The 14911-nt window shown below is 39.6% G+C and overlaps 1 protein-coding gene across 1 annotated transcript in view; it reads left to right on the top strand.

Moving 5' to 3' along the window:
* The window catches only part of VPS13A (vacuolar protein sorting 13 homolog A), a 224877-nt gene that overhangs the window by 67211 nt on the left and 142755 nt on the right, over window positions 1-14911 (top strand). The window contains exons 21-22 of the mRNA XM_055124029.1: window positions 149-278; window positions 4042-4159. Of these exons, the coding sequence (XP_054980004.1) occupies window positions 149-278; window positions 4042-4159 (248 nt within the window). The remainder of the gene's footprint in view (window positions 1-148; window positions 279-4041; window positions 4160-14911) is intronic.

Genomic DNA, 14911 nt, shown 5'->3' with positions numbered 1-14911 from the left:
TTATTGATAGATATTTGTAGTATATTTGGGTTGTGAGTTAAAACTTTTTAAAGTCTCTTGTTAAACTTTACATTATAGTCTGAAAATAAAAGCTATGTTTTCATGGGGAACTATTTTTCGTAGTCTGACTAATTGTAATTAACATCAGGTGACAAGTAAGAGTCGTTCAGAATTACCAGTGATACAAGCTGGCGCCAACCTTGAAGATATAATGCACAGAGCTTACGATTCTTTCGATTTCCAGCTCACAAGTGTACAGCTGCTCTACAGCAGAGTTGGTAAGTGTAAGTAAGATGTGTTACTCAGTTTGGCTGAGGTGTGACTAGATTTTAGATAGCTTCAACTTTTTCTTTTTTCTTTTTTGATAAAGTTGTTGAAGTTTATTTTTTAATTAAAACTTTTTTTTTGTTTGTTTCTGGGTCACACCTGGTGATGCTCAGGGGTTACTCCTGACTCTGCACTCAGGAGTCATTCCTGGTGGTGCTGGGGAGACCATATGGGATGCGGTTATTGAACCCGTGTTGGCGGCGTGCAAGGCAAAAGACCTCCCCTGCTGTCCTATGGCTCTAGCCCCTGCTTCAACTTTTATATCTTGTTTTTAATTTATGTGCTTAAAACTTCTTCATATATAATTTATTTAATCATTTTTTTCGTGTTTGTGTTGTGTTTAACCTGTGAATACTCTTTTGTTTCCAGCCTGTTATTTTATTTTTTGCAACCTGTTATTATTATTGAAATAAAATGAATTTACACAGTTGTATCTATTTTATGGTGCAGTGGCACACCTCTTCAAATTATGTTTGCTGCTTGTGTTTTTAAAATTAGAAGTCAAAATAGGTGTTGCCTAGAAGCTATACTTCACTCCAGATCAGGTTTCCCCCCTTAAGAGATGTTGTCTGTCAGTAACGTGACATGTGTTTGGCCATCATGAATGTGGGCAGTGCTGGCAGGCAAGTGGATGGAGATAGGAGTGCTGTTCAGTGCCAGACGTTGTTGGGGAAAGCCATCCTGGCAAGCTTTCAGTGGGGACTGGTCAGTACTATTGAGATTGAGACGTTGTGATCTCTCTAAGCCAGTGGCATAGACTTCAAGTGATACTTGCTTTACAAAGTTGGGACGAAGTCAGAAAGGCCAGACATTAAGATGTTCATCCACAGAGGTGGACTGCTTCTGTTTAAAGATCTGTTTGAGCATCAGAAATAAAATTTTAATTATCTGAGCTAATTATTCATAATAGATTGGAACATTTTAGTTTCTTTAACCTTATTTGCATTAGAATGACGTGTTTGGTTTTTGTTTTTATTGTATTCTTAAGTTGGTGTAGAGGAAACTTTGAAATGGATTAGATAGCAAATGTTTATAAAAAGCCTTTGTCTGGTCCAGGGCATTTATAAAAAAAAATCTGTGTCTGGTTAAGGTTATAAATAATTATTTTGGTATACTTGGTAACATTTTGGATGCTAGTTTTTAAATTCAAGAACCACACTTAATTATGTTTATGACAGTAAATTATACTGTTCAGAAATTTTAAAGTATTTTATTACTATTAATTTAAAATTGCTATAATTATTTGGAATTGCATGAGCTGCTTTTAACATTTAATTTTGCACATGGTATTTTTTTTTTTTTTTTGCTTTTTGGGTCACACCCAGTGATGCACAAGGGTTACTCCTGGCTCATGCACTCAGGAATTACTCCTGGCCGTTCTCGGGGACCATATGGGATGCTGAGAATTGAACCTGGGTTGGGCTGCATGCAAGGCAAATGCCCTACCCACTATGCTATTGCTCTAGCCCCTTAATTTTTAATTTATGATTTAATTTTAATTTTCTCATACAAGATTATTGGGCATTGGGTTTACTATTTGTAATAGTGATGTCCTTTCGCTAAGTACTGAAATCATATCTGCGTGTGTGTGTGTGTGTGTGTGTGTGTGTGTGTGTTATTTATTTTTTTGGTGAGAGGGTGTTTTAGGCCACACCCTGTCCTGCTGAGCGGCTATTCCTGGCTCTATTCTCAGAGACCATGTGGATGCCAGAGATGAAAGTAGGGTCAGCGATAGGCAAGGCAGTTGCTTTAACCTCTGTACTATTTTTCTGGCCCTGTATCTTATTTTATTAACTGTAGGTCAAAAAATGAAGAAAATATTTTACTTATTTTAGTACTCTTGAAATTTAAAAAATTGTAATCAGGTTCATTTTGCTAATCTTGAGAAGTATTGTTTGCTAACACTGGGTTGTCCCTGCCTCTCCTGCAGGGAGCTTGGGTTTACTGAGTTATTCCCAAAATATTGCCCCTGAGACCCACCCAATTCCATCAAGCACTAATAATTCTATGTTGCTTTTCTCTTTCCTTTATGTCACTTACATGGACTGGAGTGGCTGACCCGGGTTTGATTCCTCCATCCCTCTCGGAGAGCCCGGCAAGCTACTTCGAGTATCCCGCCCATACAGCAGGGCCTGACAAGCTCCCCGTGGTGTATTCGATATGCCAAAAACAGTAACAACTAGTCTCACAATAAGAGACGTTACTGGTGCCCGCTCGAGCAAATCGATGAACAGTGGGAGGACAGTGCTGTAGTGCTACATGGTTTAGAAATGTCCTTTTTGTATAGACACAGGAAGACAGTTGATGTTATGCTTTTGTGACATGGGAGTTAATTGACTCCAAGTAATATTTACTCCTGGGCATCCATATTTACCTGCCGGAAGCTTTCAGGTGCCCTTAGTTCCTAGCACTCCCAACAGCAGGGGCCCAACAAAAGGACTGGATGAACCCAGAGCAAGCTGTAAGCTTACCCTGGCATCAGAAAGGGCACAAGCTAAGTGCCATAAATGTAATAAGCTAAGAGCATAGTCATGGAGCAAACTCTGTCATGACCCAAAAACAAGTAATTGAATTAGGAACCTGCTGGGGTTACGAAGGACGTTTAAAAACATAAATAGACTTTATGTTTTCTAAAATATGGGCAACACAGAGAAACAAAATATCTTCCATTGTTTACATGTGAGTGTTGATGTTTCAGTGGGCATCTCCTGGCCCCTTTGAAGACATTGTAGTTTATTGTATTTTTGGACTACACTGGCAGTGCTCAGGTGCTGCTCCTGGTTTGGTGCTTGGGTTGGGAATGGGGCAGTGCTTGTGGGGTTTGTGATGCTGAGGCTGGAACTCAGGCTTCCAGTATGCAGAGCACGTGCCACCTTCCCTCCTTCCCCAGAGCCTGTGCCTGGGTGTAGGGGCGTATCGCGGCTACTGACGAGTGGGCGTGTTTGTGAATGCTTGTTTCACACGATTTATATGTTTTTATTTTTCACTTTTTATAAAGTTCATATAACTTTGTAAAACATAACATGTTTATTTGTTTTACTTTTTTATGCACCAGTAATAATTTAAGCCTTTGTGAGAATTGTTGCCTATAGCAGTGCCAGTTATGAACTTGAATAGTAAGAGCATGTTAACTTTTACTATTTACAGCTGAAGAACTGCTTTTTCTGCTCCTTTTCTTTTTTCCTTCTTTCTCTTTCCCTTTTCCCTTTTTCTTTCCTCCCTCTCTTTCCTGTTCTCCCCATTCTGCGCTTCCTCACACGTGCAAGCCAGACGGGGTCTTACTGCTTAGCTTCATCTCTGGCTCACCTGCCATTTGTACCATTGCCTTACAAAGATGAGTGATTGTCAATGGACAGGTTGCTGGTTTGATTAAAACTATTTATTTCCTGGGACTTTTGGTGCAGGGGTTTGAAACCAGGGCTTCACATCTCCACCTATACCAACAATCAAAAATGGTTTTTAATAAGCATTATTACCATTAAAATAGTCTGGAGAAAGAGCAAAAGGGAATTATAAATAGGGAATTAATTTTTTGCTTACTGTATATGCCAGGGAATGTGGCATAATGGTTACATATGGGAAGATCTACCCATGTCATGCAGTGTATGGACTGTGAGCCTAATAATTTTGCATTTAATGTACTTTTCAAATTATAAATGTGCTGTAAGTGTGTATAATTTTTAGTTAAACTTTTGTTTGTTTTTGGGTAATCAGGTGATGATTGGAAAGAAGCACGGAAACGTAATCTATCTGCCCAACATATTTTGGTTCCTATGCACTTTAATGTGGAAGTTTCTAAGGCCATGGTTTTCACGGATATCAGGATGCCCAAGTATGTATGGTTTGTTTCATGTAATTTTAGTGTTTGTCAGTGATTTCATGGTGTTGAACATGTCCAGCATTGATTAGATCCCCAGCACCCCTGATGGCCCCCATGCCCAGCAGGAGTGATCCCTAAGTGCACAGCCAGGAGTGATGCCTAAGTGCACAGCCAGGATTGAGCCCTGTGCACACCAGGTGTGGGCTCCACGCTCCTCCCCGCCCAATCCGTGTACCTACCAGTGAGTACATGGTTAAGGAAAATGTGACATATACAAATGACGGAATTTCTTTCAACTTTAAAAACAAATGAAATTGTGGGTGTGTGCAGAACTTGGGAACACTGGTGGAAGGAAGATGACACTAGTGGTGTGATTGGTGCTTGGACATACAGTTGGCTGTAGTTCAGTCACTGGCACTGCGTGCAGTTCCTTGAGCACTACTGAGAGTTGACCCTGAGCAGAGCCAGGAGTAAGCCCTGACTGCCAAGTGTGAGTCAAACCTGCCCTCTGCCACGAAAAGGAAATACACTCTGACATATGCTGCAATATGGATGAACCACATGGAGCCTGGTGCCAGACATAGGTGCAGATAAGACCCGACCTTGTAAAGCAGCCCAGAAGTAAGGCCTGAGAGAAAGGGAGTATGTTGGCAAAGCTGGCAAGGACAGGATGTCAGCCAGCACCTGGTGTTCGGCCTTGAGCCTTACTCGACCTCCTGGTCACATGAGCCCTAGACACAGACAAGTCATCTTAACTGCAGCAGCTACCATTGATTGGGATTGGACGAGGGCAAAATAGAGTTGGAGAGGTGATAGGCCAGCAATGCTAAACTTTCTGTGATTGGACCATCCTCTTAAGCTGAGACCCCCTGATAAGATATTTGTGTATTTGGCAATAAAGTGAACAACGATCAGCTGCTCTCAGAGGGTGTTTCTCCAAGCGCCCATTATCCTTCGCCCCACATCTGCCCGGACCCAGTGCACAATGTGTTGGGGGGAAAACTCTTCCCCACCAAACTATACATGATCATTGTACAGACATACTCTGTGAAGTAACCCACATAAAAAATATCAGGGCATATCGAATACACCATGGGTAGCTTGCCAGGCTCTGCCGTTCGGGCGGGATACTCACAGTAGCTTGCAAGACTCTCTGAGAAGGATGGAGGAATCGAACCCTGGTTGGCCATGTGCAAGGCAAACATCTTACCTGCTGTGCTATCAATCTAGCCCCATACAAAAATGTATCTCAAAAAAAAATAAGTGTTGCATAATTTTATTTGTTTGAAGTACCCAAAATATTCAAATTTATAGAGACAACATATAATAGTGTTTTTTTTTTATTTATGAGGAGGGAAAATGAGGCATTGTTAAAAAAATGACAAAATTATGGAGCAGGATGGTGATGAATATAGGCTTAAAATGTGAATGTACTTAACGGCAGAGAGTGGTGTAGTTATATGTTCAAATCACAGACTCATCAATACTGAAAACATGTGATCCAAACTACAACCATCAAACTTTAAAACGTGTCTGTCAAGGTGGCAGGCTGGTGAGGGCAGAAGAGAACTAGAAAACAACAGTGGAGGGAAGTTAACATTGGTGCTAGAACATTATGTGTCGAAAACTCAACTCAACTATCAATAACTTTGTAAATCATGATTTGTTAAAAAAAAATTAAATAAAAAAATCAGACAGTTGTATGGCTTTTTATGCTTGCTGAGATCACACTATTATAACTCTGCCTCATCATAAACTCTCCCAAATTCCAGGAGAGGCAGCATAAAACTTTGACCTTAAAAAGCAAAATAGCAAGTTTTGTTACATGCATTTTACCACAAAAAATTTAATGGAATACAGTTTCCATGAATGGATCAATGAAATACTTCTCATGGGCAAGTGCGCTAACTATTGCTCCGGCCCCTATTTTAAGATTTTTATGCTTTTAGCTTTTATGTTTGTTTTCATGTTTAGGTATACTATCCATTTTAAGTTAAGTTTTGGATATGGTATAAGAGATAATAGATGATTTTAAAAAAAAATTTTTTTTAAATTTTATTGAATCACCATGAGATAGTTACAAGCTTTCATGTTTGGGTTACAATTTCACAATGATCAAACACCCGTCCCTCCACGAGTGCACATTCCCCACCACCAATATCCCGGGTATATCCTCCCTTTCGTACTCTCCCCTTGCCTCTAAGGCAGACAGTATTCCCCTACTCTCTCTCTACTTTTGGATGATAATAGATGATTTTTTAAAATTTTTTTATTTCTCTGACAACATTTGCTGAAAAGACTAATCCATTGAACAGTCTCAGCACTATTGTTGAAAATTCTGTGACCACATAGATTGTTTGATAGGGAACTTCCTCTCTGTGTATTGTGCTGCTGTGTTACGTTCTCATTCTATCTCTGGTCTGATTTATCAGTGGGATAACCAAGTCTCAATGATGGTATGATGAGTTTTTCACTCATTCTCATCAGTGTTTTAAGTCCTGGTGTTTGATTTAGACATGTTTGTTGTATCTTCTCGATATATGGCCTTTTTCATCTTAGTATAAAGTTCTTCTTTATCTCTTTCTCAAACCAGACTTCTTGATTCCTTCCAAGTTTTGTGTCTTTGGGTCACACCTTGTGCTCCTTAGGGTCTCTTCCAGGCTGAAGTGTGACCCCTTGATGTGCTCAGGGGAAGATTTGCGTGGTGTTGGGGATGGTGGCTGCATGGCAAGCATTTTAACCCCTGTACTCTCTCTCCAACCCCAAAACTTAGAAGTTAGGGAATATAAACGGTTTGGTAGTATGACAATAATTTATGCGTATGTGCATATGAATAGAGCTGCTGAAAACCATAGGCAAGTTTTTATGATGACCTAAAGTTTTCAGATTCTTTAGTCAATACTACAGGTACAGTTGCTGAATTATCTTTCCATGTGTCTACTGTCTTATCTTCTTTGTCTATTAAGATCTTTGGCCCGCTAATGGAGGGTGTGGTATTGGAACACTGTGTGCATGAAGTCCTATCACTAACAGTATTATAAGAGTATCTAAGTGTGAAAGATTTGAAAAACTCTTTGGCCCATATTTTCCATGAGATTTTTTTAGTATTAAATTTTTATAGTTTTGGATGAGTCATTTTGAGTTGTGTCTTTTTTGCAGATATCCTAATCTGTTTCTCATCTAATTCTTTTTATATTGTCTTTTGTAGAGCAGATGCTTTAAAAAATATATACACGTAATATATATATAAATTGGCTTTCTGGGTCAAACCCAGCAATGCTCAGGGGTTACTCCTCGCTGTGAACTCAGGAATTACTCCTGACAGTGCTTGGGGGACCATATGGCATGCCAGGGATTGAACCCAGGTCGCCGCCCTATTCGCTGTACTATCACTCCAGCCCCTAATTTTCTTTTCTTTCTTTTTTTTTAAATTAAATTGTTGTGAGATAGTCCCTTACAAATTTGTTCATGGTAGGTTTCAGTCATACAGTGTTACAATGTCCATCTATTATAGGCAAATATCATGACTTCATTTTTCCTAACAGTTGCAAAGTATTTTGTTGTGTAGATATACCATCTTTTTAAAAAAATCTATTTATCTGGGTTGTTTCGAGATTCTGATTATTGTGAATATGCTGCAATGAACATGGGAGTTTCTGCTGTGTGTCTGGGTCTCCAGGGTATATTCCCAGAAGTAGTATTGCTGGGTCAAATGGGACCTCAATTTCCAGTTTTTTGAGGAGCATCCATATTGTTTTCCAAAAAGGCTGGACCAGTCAGCATCCCCAAGAGTGATGAATTAGAGTCTCTTTATTTATTAGAGTGCCATCTGTGCTGGCACTGGTTGCTCTCATTCTTTTGGATGTATGCCACGCTCTGTGGTGTGATACGATATTTCATTTTGATTTGCATCTCCCTGATAATTACTAATGTAGAGCAGTTTTTCATGTGCCTTTTGACTATTTGAATTTTTTCTTTGAGGAAGTTTCTGTTCATTTCTTCTCCCCATTTTTTTTTTATAGGGTTGGATGTTTCTTTCTTGTAAAAAAACAGTGCCTTGTTATCTTTGATACTAACCCTTTATCAGAAGGGTATTGGTAAATAACTGTCCCCATTCCAAGGGCTGTCTTTGTATCTTGGTCACTGTTTATTTTGAGGTGCAGACACTTCTTAGTTTAAGATAGTGCCATTGTTTATCTTTGCATCCACTTGCTTGGTCAGTGGTGTTTCGTCATTGAAGATGCCTTTAGCTTTAGTGTTGTGGAGGGTTTTGCTTATGTTTTCTTCCTCCTGCCTTATGGATTCAGGCCTGATCTTGAGGTCTTTAACCCATTTGATCTGAACTGTGTGCCTAATGTTACAGGTCTGAGTCCATTTTTTAAACATGCAGCTGTCCAGTGTTGCCAGCACCACTTGTTACGAGGCTTTTCTTGCTCTATTTTATATTTCTTGCTTCCTTATCAAAGATTAAATGGTCATATATTTGATGGTGTGTGTCAGGATATTTAACTCTGTTCCATTGGTCTGTGGGTCTGCCTCTATTCTAGTACCATGCTGTTTTAATTACTAACACTTTGTAGCACAGTTTGAAGTTGAGGGGGGTGGTGCCTCCCATCATCTTTTTTCCCAAGAATTGTTTTAGCTAATTGTGGGGGTTAATTGTTCCCTATGAATTTCAGGAGTATTTGATCAATTTCTTTGAAAAATGTCCTTTTAGGAACTGCATTGAATCTGTATAATACTTTGGGCAGTGTCGTCATTTTGACCACATTAATTATCCCAGTCCATGATCAGGGGATATGTTTCCTTTGCTCATGTTCTCTTTTATTTCTTGAAGTAGTGTTTTGTAGTTTTGTTTATATAGTTCTTTTACCTCCTTGGTTAAGCTGGTTCCAGGGTACTTGATTTTCTGAGATACAAATGTGAACGAGATTGCTTTTTTTGATATCATTTCTTCTTTTTTATTATTTGCATATAGGAAAGCCATGGACTTTCGGATATTGGTTTTGTAACCTGCCACTTTACAAATTCATTGCTTCTCGGAGCTTTTCGGTAGAGACTTTAGGGTCTCTAAGTATAGTATCATGTTGGTGCTTTAGTCTTTGTCAGTGAATTGCCCCTTTCCTCCTCACAGAGAAGCTTTCCTTGCTACCTTCAACATCCCCTTTGTTCCATTTCTTTGATGAATGTCAGGGGTATCCCTATAGGGATCGCATTGAATTTGTACAATGCTTTGGGGAGAATTGCCATTTTGACAATATTAATTCTTCCAATCCATGAGCAGGGGATGTGTTTCCATTTCCTCATGTCCTCTTTTATTTCCTGAAGTAGTGTTTTATAGTTTTCATTATACAAGTCCTTTACCTCCTTTGTTAAGCTGATTCCGAGGTATTTGACTTTTTGAGGCGCAATTGTGAACGGGATTGCTTTTCTCAGGTCACTTTCTTCTCTCTCATTATTTGCATATAGGAAAGCCATGGACTTTTGGGTATTGATTCTATAGCCTGCAACTTTACTGTATGAGTCTATTGTTTCTAGGAGTTTCTTGGTAGAGGTTTTAGGGTTCTCTAAGTATAGTATCATATCATCTGCGAATAGTGAGAGCTTGATTTCTTCCTTTCCTACCTGAATGCCCTTAATGTCTTTTTCTTGCCTAATCGCTATTGCACGTACTTCCAGTACTATATTGAATAGAAGTGGAGAGAGTGGGCATCCTTGTCTCGTCCCTGTTCTCAGAGGGAAGGCTCTTAGTTTTTCCCCATTGAGGACAATGCTTGCCATAGGCTTGTGATAAATGGCTTTGACTATATTGAGGAAGGTCCCTTCTATACCCATTTTGGCTAGTGTTTTCATCATAAATGGATGCTGGATCTTGTCAAATGCTTTCTCTGCATCTATTGATATGATTATATGATTTTTATCTTTTCTTTTGTTGATATGGTGGATTATGTTGATTGATTTCCGGATGTTAAACCATCCTTGCATCCCCGGGATGAATCCCACTTGGTCGTGGTGTATGATCTTTTTGATGAGTTGTTGAATTCTATTTGCTAATATTTTGTTGAGAATCTTTGCATCTGTGTTCATCAGGGATATTGGCCTGTAGTTTTCTTTTTTCGTGGTGTCTTTGTTTGCTTTTGGTATTAGGGAGATATGAGCAAGCGCTCCTGAAATTCATATGGAACAATAAGCCCCCACGAATAGCTAAAGCAATCCTTGGGAAAAAGAAAATGGGAGGAATCAACCTCCCCAACTTCCAACTCTACTACAAAGCGGTAGTCATTAAAACAGCATGGTACTGGAACAAAGGCAGAGCGGCAGACCAATGGAACAGGGTTGAATACTCTGACACACCCCCCCAAATATATGATCATCTAATCTTTGATAAGGGAGCAAGAAATGTGAAGTGGAGCAAGGAAAGCATGTTTAACAAATTGTGCTGGCAAAACTGGACGGCTACATGCAAAAAAATGGGCTTAGACCTCCATCTATCACCATGTACAAAAATCAGATCAAAATGGATTAAAGACCTCAACATCAGACCAGAATCCCTACTGAAGATAAGGTCGGCAAAACCCTCCACGACATTGAAGCCAAAGGTATCTTCAAAGCTGACACGCCACTGGCTAAGCTAGTGAAAACAAAGATAAATAAATGGGACTATCTCAAACTAAGAAGCTTCTGCAACTCAAAAGAAACAGTGACCAAAATACAAAGACAATCTACAGAATGGGAAAGGATATTTATGCAGTACCCATCTGATAAAGGGTTGATAACAAGGATATACAATGCACTGGTTGAACTCCACAAGAAGAAAACTGCCAACCCGATCAAAAAATGGGCTGATGAAATGAACAGAAACTTTTCTAAAGAAGAAATCCGAATGGCTAAGAGGCACATGAGAAAATGTTCAACATCACTAATCATCAGGGAGATGCAGATCAAAACAACAATGAGATATCATCTCACACCACAGAGACTGGCCCACATCCCCAAAAACAAAAGCAACCGGTGTTGGCGTGGATGTGGGGAGAAAGGGACTCTCCTTCACTGCTGGTGGGAATGCCGACTGGTTCAGCCCTTTTGGAAAACAATATGGACGATTCTCAAAAAGTTAGAAATTGAGCTCCCATTTGACCCAGCAATACCACTCCTGGGAATATATCCCGGAGAGGCAAAAAGGTATAGTAGAGATGACATCTGCATTTCCATGTTCATTGCCGCTCTGTTCACAATAGCCACAATATGGAAAAAACCAGAGTGCCCGAAAACAGACGATTGGCTAAAGAAACTCTGGTATATTTACACAATGGAATACTATGTAGCTGTCAGGAAACATGAAGTCATGAAATTTGCATATAAGTGGATCAACATGGAAAGTATCATGCTGAGTGAAATGAGTCAGAAAGAAAGAGACAGACATAGAAAGATCGCACTCATATGTGGAATATAAAGTAGCTGAAAGGTACAAGCTTACAATGTTGTGATTCCTGGCAGACATTTCACTAGACTTAGTTACTAAAATACAGAAATCCAAAACTATGCTGCTGCTAGTGCGGCCTCCGGACCTCATATCTCTTCATTCTCAGCAATGGAGAACAAATTACCAAATGCTTTCTTTTCAGCAGATCGACTTTAGGGGGGAGAAACTCCAAATCAATAATAGTGAATTTTTTAATTGAAATATTGAATGTAATCAAAGTAAAGTGAAATTTACCAGTTACACATGTGGGGTGGGGGGCTGGGGAAGTGGGGGGAAGGGGGGAGGTATATTATGATTCTTGGTGGTGGAATATGTGCACTGGTGAAGGGACGGGTGTTTGAGCATTGTATAACTGAGACTTAAACCTGAAAGCTTTGTAACTTTCCACATGGTGAACTAATGAAAGAAAGGAAAAACAACAACAACAACAACAACAACAAAAATATCCCCTTTGTGTTGGATATTAACCCTAAGTCCTTTAGCTTTGTCAGTGATTGTCTCCTTTCCTCCTCCTAGAGGAATTTAAATTACCCTTGCTAGCATCCCTAACTTAGTTAAAGTTTATCTGTAATCTTTCCCTTGTATTTTACCTCGCATTGTCACAGTCCCCCATGCCAATCTTCATTGCTTGTCCATTGTTTTCCAGAAAACAAAACTTTCTGGTAATTCTGAACTTGTATTGATACTGCTTTGTACTTGTTTTTCTGTTTCCCCTCTAGCCTTTTTATACGTTACCATAGAGCAGTGTTCTTTGGTTAAACACAGAAAGACCATTAATGCTATGATCCTAATATTTGGGAGTTGATTGACTCTGAAATACATCTGCTCCTGGGCATAATCACTTGGTCATAACTACTTGACTCAGGCTTCAGTTTCTGTAGTTCCTGACACCCCAAAGGGGAGGTCCCGCCGTGGGACTGGGATGGACCTGGGTCGAGTGGCAAAACTACCCGGCAGCGAAATGGGACATTCTAGAATGCATAAATGCATGGTTTTCATGCAAACTTTAGAGACAGGAGCCCCCTGGGGAAGGACTAGCTGAACTGGCCTGAGAACTTAGTCTGGGATTTACAGTAAAAGCCTTGCTTGCACTCAGAGCCCAGACAACCAAGTGTTTAAAGCCTCGTTTGTCTCAGCCCAGAGAACTAAGTGGTGAGATCTTTGTCTCTTACTGTGTTTATCCAAACAACTGCTAATATCGATAACTTATACAATTAGAGGCAAACATAAAAGCAGTGCAGTTTTCCCTGGGAGACAGTGTATCTCCTTGAGTTGATCTCCCCAAAAGAATTTCCTCTGCCAAATGTTTATCCATGTAAATGACCAGCATACCGGTCCTTACCTCAACCCCCCTTCAGATGTTCTATAAGTATGTTAGCAACTCTGCATTAAACAGGCCATTTTCACCATCAGACTGTGGTCCCCAGCCTCCCCGTCTCTCTGTCTCTCAGTGTCTCTGTTGGGGAGCCCTGGGGAGGTGGGGAGGCAGGGAGGCTGCTTTGGGTCACCGAACGAACACACATGTCCAGGAGCAACAGCAGCGACTCCGAGGATCTTTTTTTTGTGATTACATATCATGTCATCTGCAAATAGTGAGAGCTCGACCTCTTCCTTTCCTATCTGGATGCCCTTAATATCTTTTCCTTCCCTAACTGCTATGGCAAGTACTTCCAGTATTATATTGAATAGAAGTGGTGAGCGTGGGCATCCTTGCCTTGTCCCGGATCTTAGAGTGAAGGTTTTTAGTTTTTCTTCATTGAGAATGAGCTTGCTGTGGCCTTGTGGTAAATGACTTTGACTATGTTGAGGAAAGTTCCGTCAACTCCCCTTTTATTGAGAGTTTTTGTTATGAACAGGTGCTGGATCTTGTCAAGTGCTTTCCTGCATCTGTTGATATGATTATATGGTTTTTATTTTTTCTTTCATTGATATGATGAATTATGATGATTGACTAGCGAATTCATCCTTGCATTTTTGGGATGAATCCTACTTATTCATGGTGTATGATCTTTTTGATGAGTTGTTGTATTCTATTTGCTAATGTTTTGTTGAGATCTTTGCATTGTGTTCATCAGGGATATTGGCCTGTAATTTTCTTTCTTTTTTTTTTTTTTGTGGTGTCTCTGTCTGTGGTGTCTCTGTCAGGTCTGTTTGGGAGAGTTTCTGTTTCTTCAATTTTCTGAAAAAGGACTGACAGCAGGTCCTTTTTAAAAGTTTTGGAAGAATCCATCTGGACCTGGACTTTAGTTTTTGTGAAAACTTTCTATTACTGTTTCAGTTTTCTTGATAAGATAGGTCTATTCAGGTATTCCAGGTCTTCTTGGTTCAGCCTTGGGAGTTTAAAGAAATCCAGGAATTTATTCATTTCTTCTAGGTTCTCTTGTTCTGTGGCACACAGACTCTCAAGGTAATCTCTAATGGTCTTTTGAGTTCTCTGGTGTCTGTTGTGATGTCTCCCCTTGCATTTCTGATTTGGTTTATTAGAGTTCATTTTCTCTCTCTCTCTCTCTCTCTCTCTCTCTCTCTCTGAGTCTTGCCAGTGCTTTATTGACATATATATATATATATATATATATATATTTTTTTTTTTTTTTAAGAGAACCAGCTCTTGGTTTCATTGATTTTTTTTGGATTGTTTTTGGGATTTCAGCTTGCTGGTTTCTGCTCTGAGTTTTATTATTTCCTTCGTCCTGCCTGGTTTAGGCTTTTTTGTTGGTCATTTTTTAAGATCTTAGACTGTGAAGTCAAGTTATTTATGTGGGCTCCTTCTTCCGTCCTGATGAACACTGGCAGAGCTGTAAACTTTCCTTTTAAATTGGCTTTTGCTTTTGCTGTGTCCTCCACATTCTGGTAGTACATGTCTTCACTCTTGTTTATTTCCAGCAATCTTTTGATTTCCTCCTTGATTCCCTCTCTAAGCCATTGGTTGTTCAGTAACAAGCTGTTTAATTTCCATATGTTGGATTTGATTCTCCATTTCTGTGTGGTTAACAGTTAATAGAGTAACTTCTATTTTTAGTGCATCATGGTGTGAAAACATAGTTGATACAATTTCTTTCTTCTTGATTTTACTGAGGTGTGTTTTGTGGCCTAGCATGAGGTGTGTCTTGGAAAATGTTCCACGTACATCAGAGAAGAATATGTATTCGGATTTTGGGGGATGGAAATCCCTGTATATATCTACTACTCTCTGTATTCCATTTCTTCCATTAGAGCCAGTACTTCCTTGCTGAGCCTCAGTCTCATTAGTCTCTCAAGGGGTGACAAGACAGTGTTGAAGT

Source organism: Sorex araneus, chromosome 1 (assembly GCF_027595985.1).
Source record: "Sorex araneus isolate mSorAra2 chromosome 1, mSorAra2.pri, whole genome shotgun sequence".
Taxonomy (NCBI): domain Eukaryota; kingdom Metazoa; phylum Chordata; class Mammalia; order Eulipotyphla; family Soricidae; genus Sorex; species Sorex araneus.
Note: the sequence above shows the minus strand (reverse complement) of the source record. Positions and strands in the feature narration are given on the sequence as shown.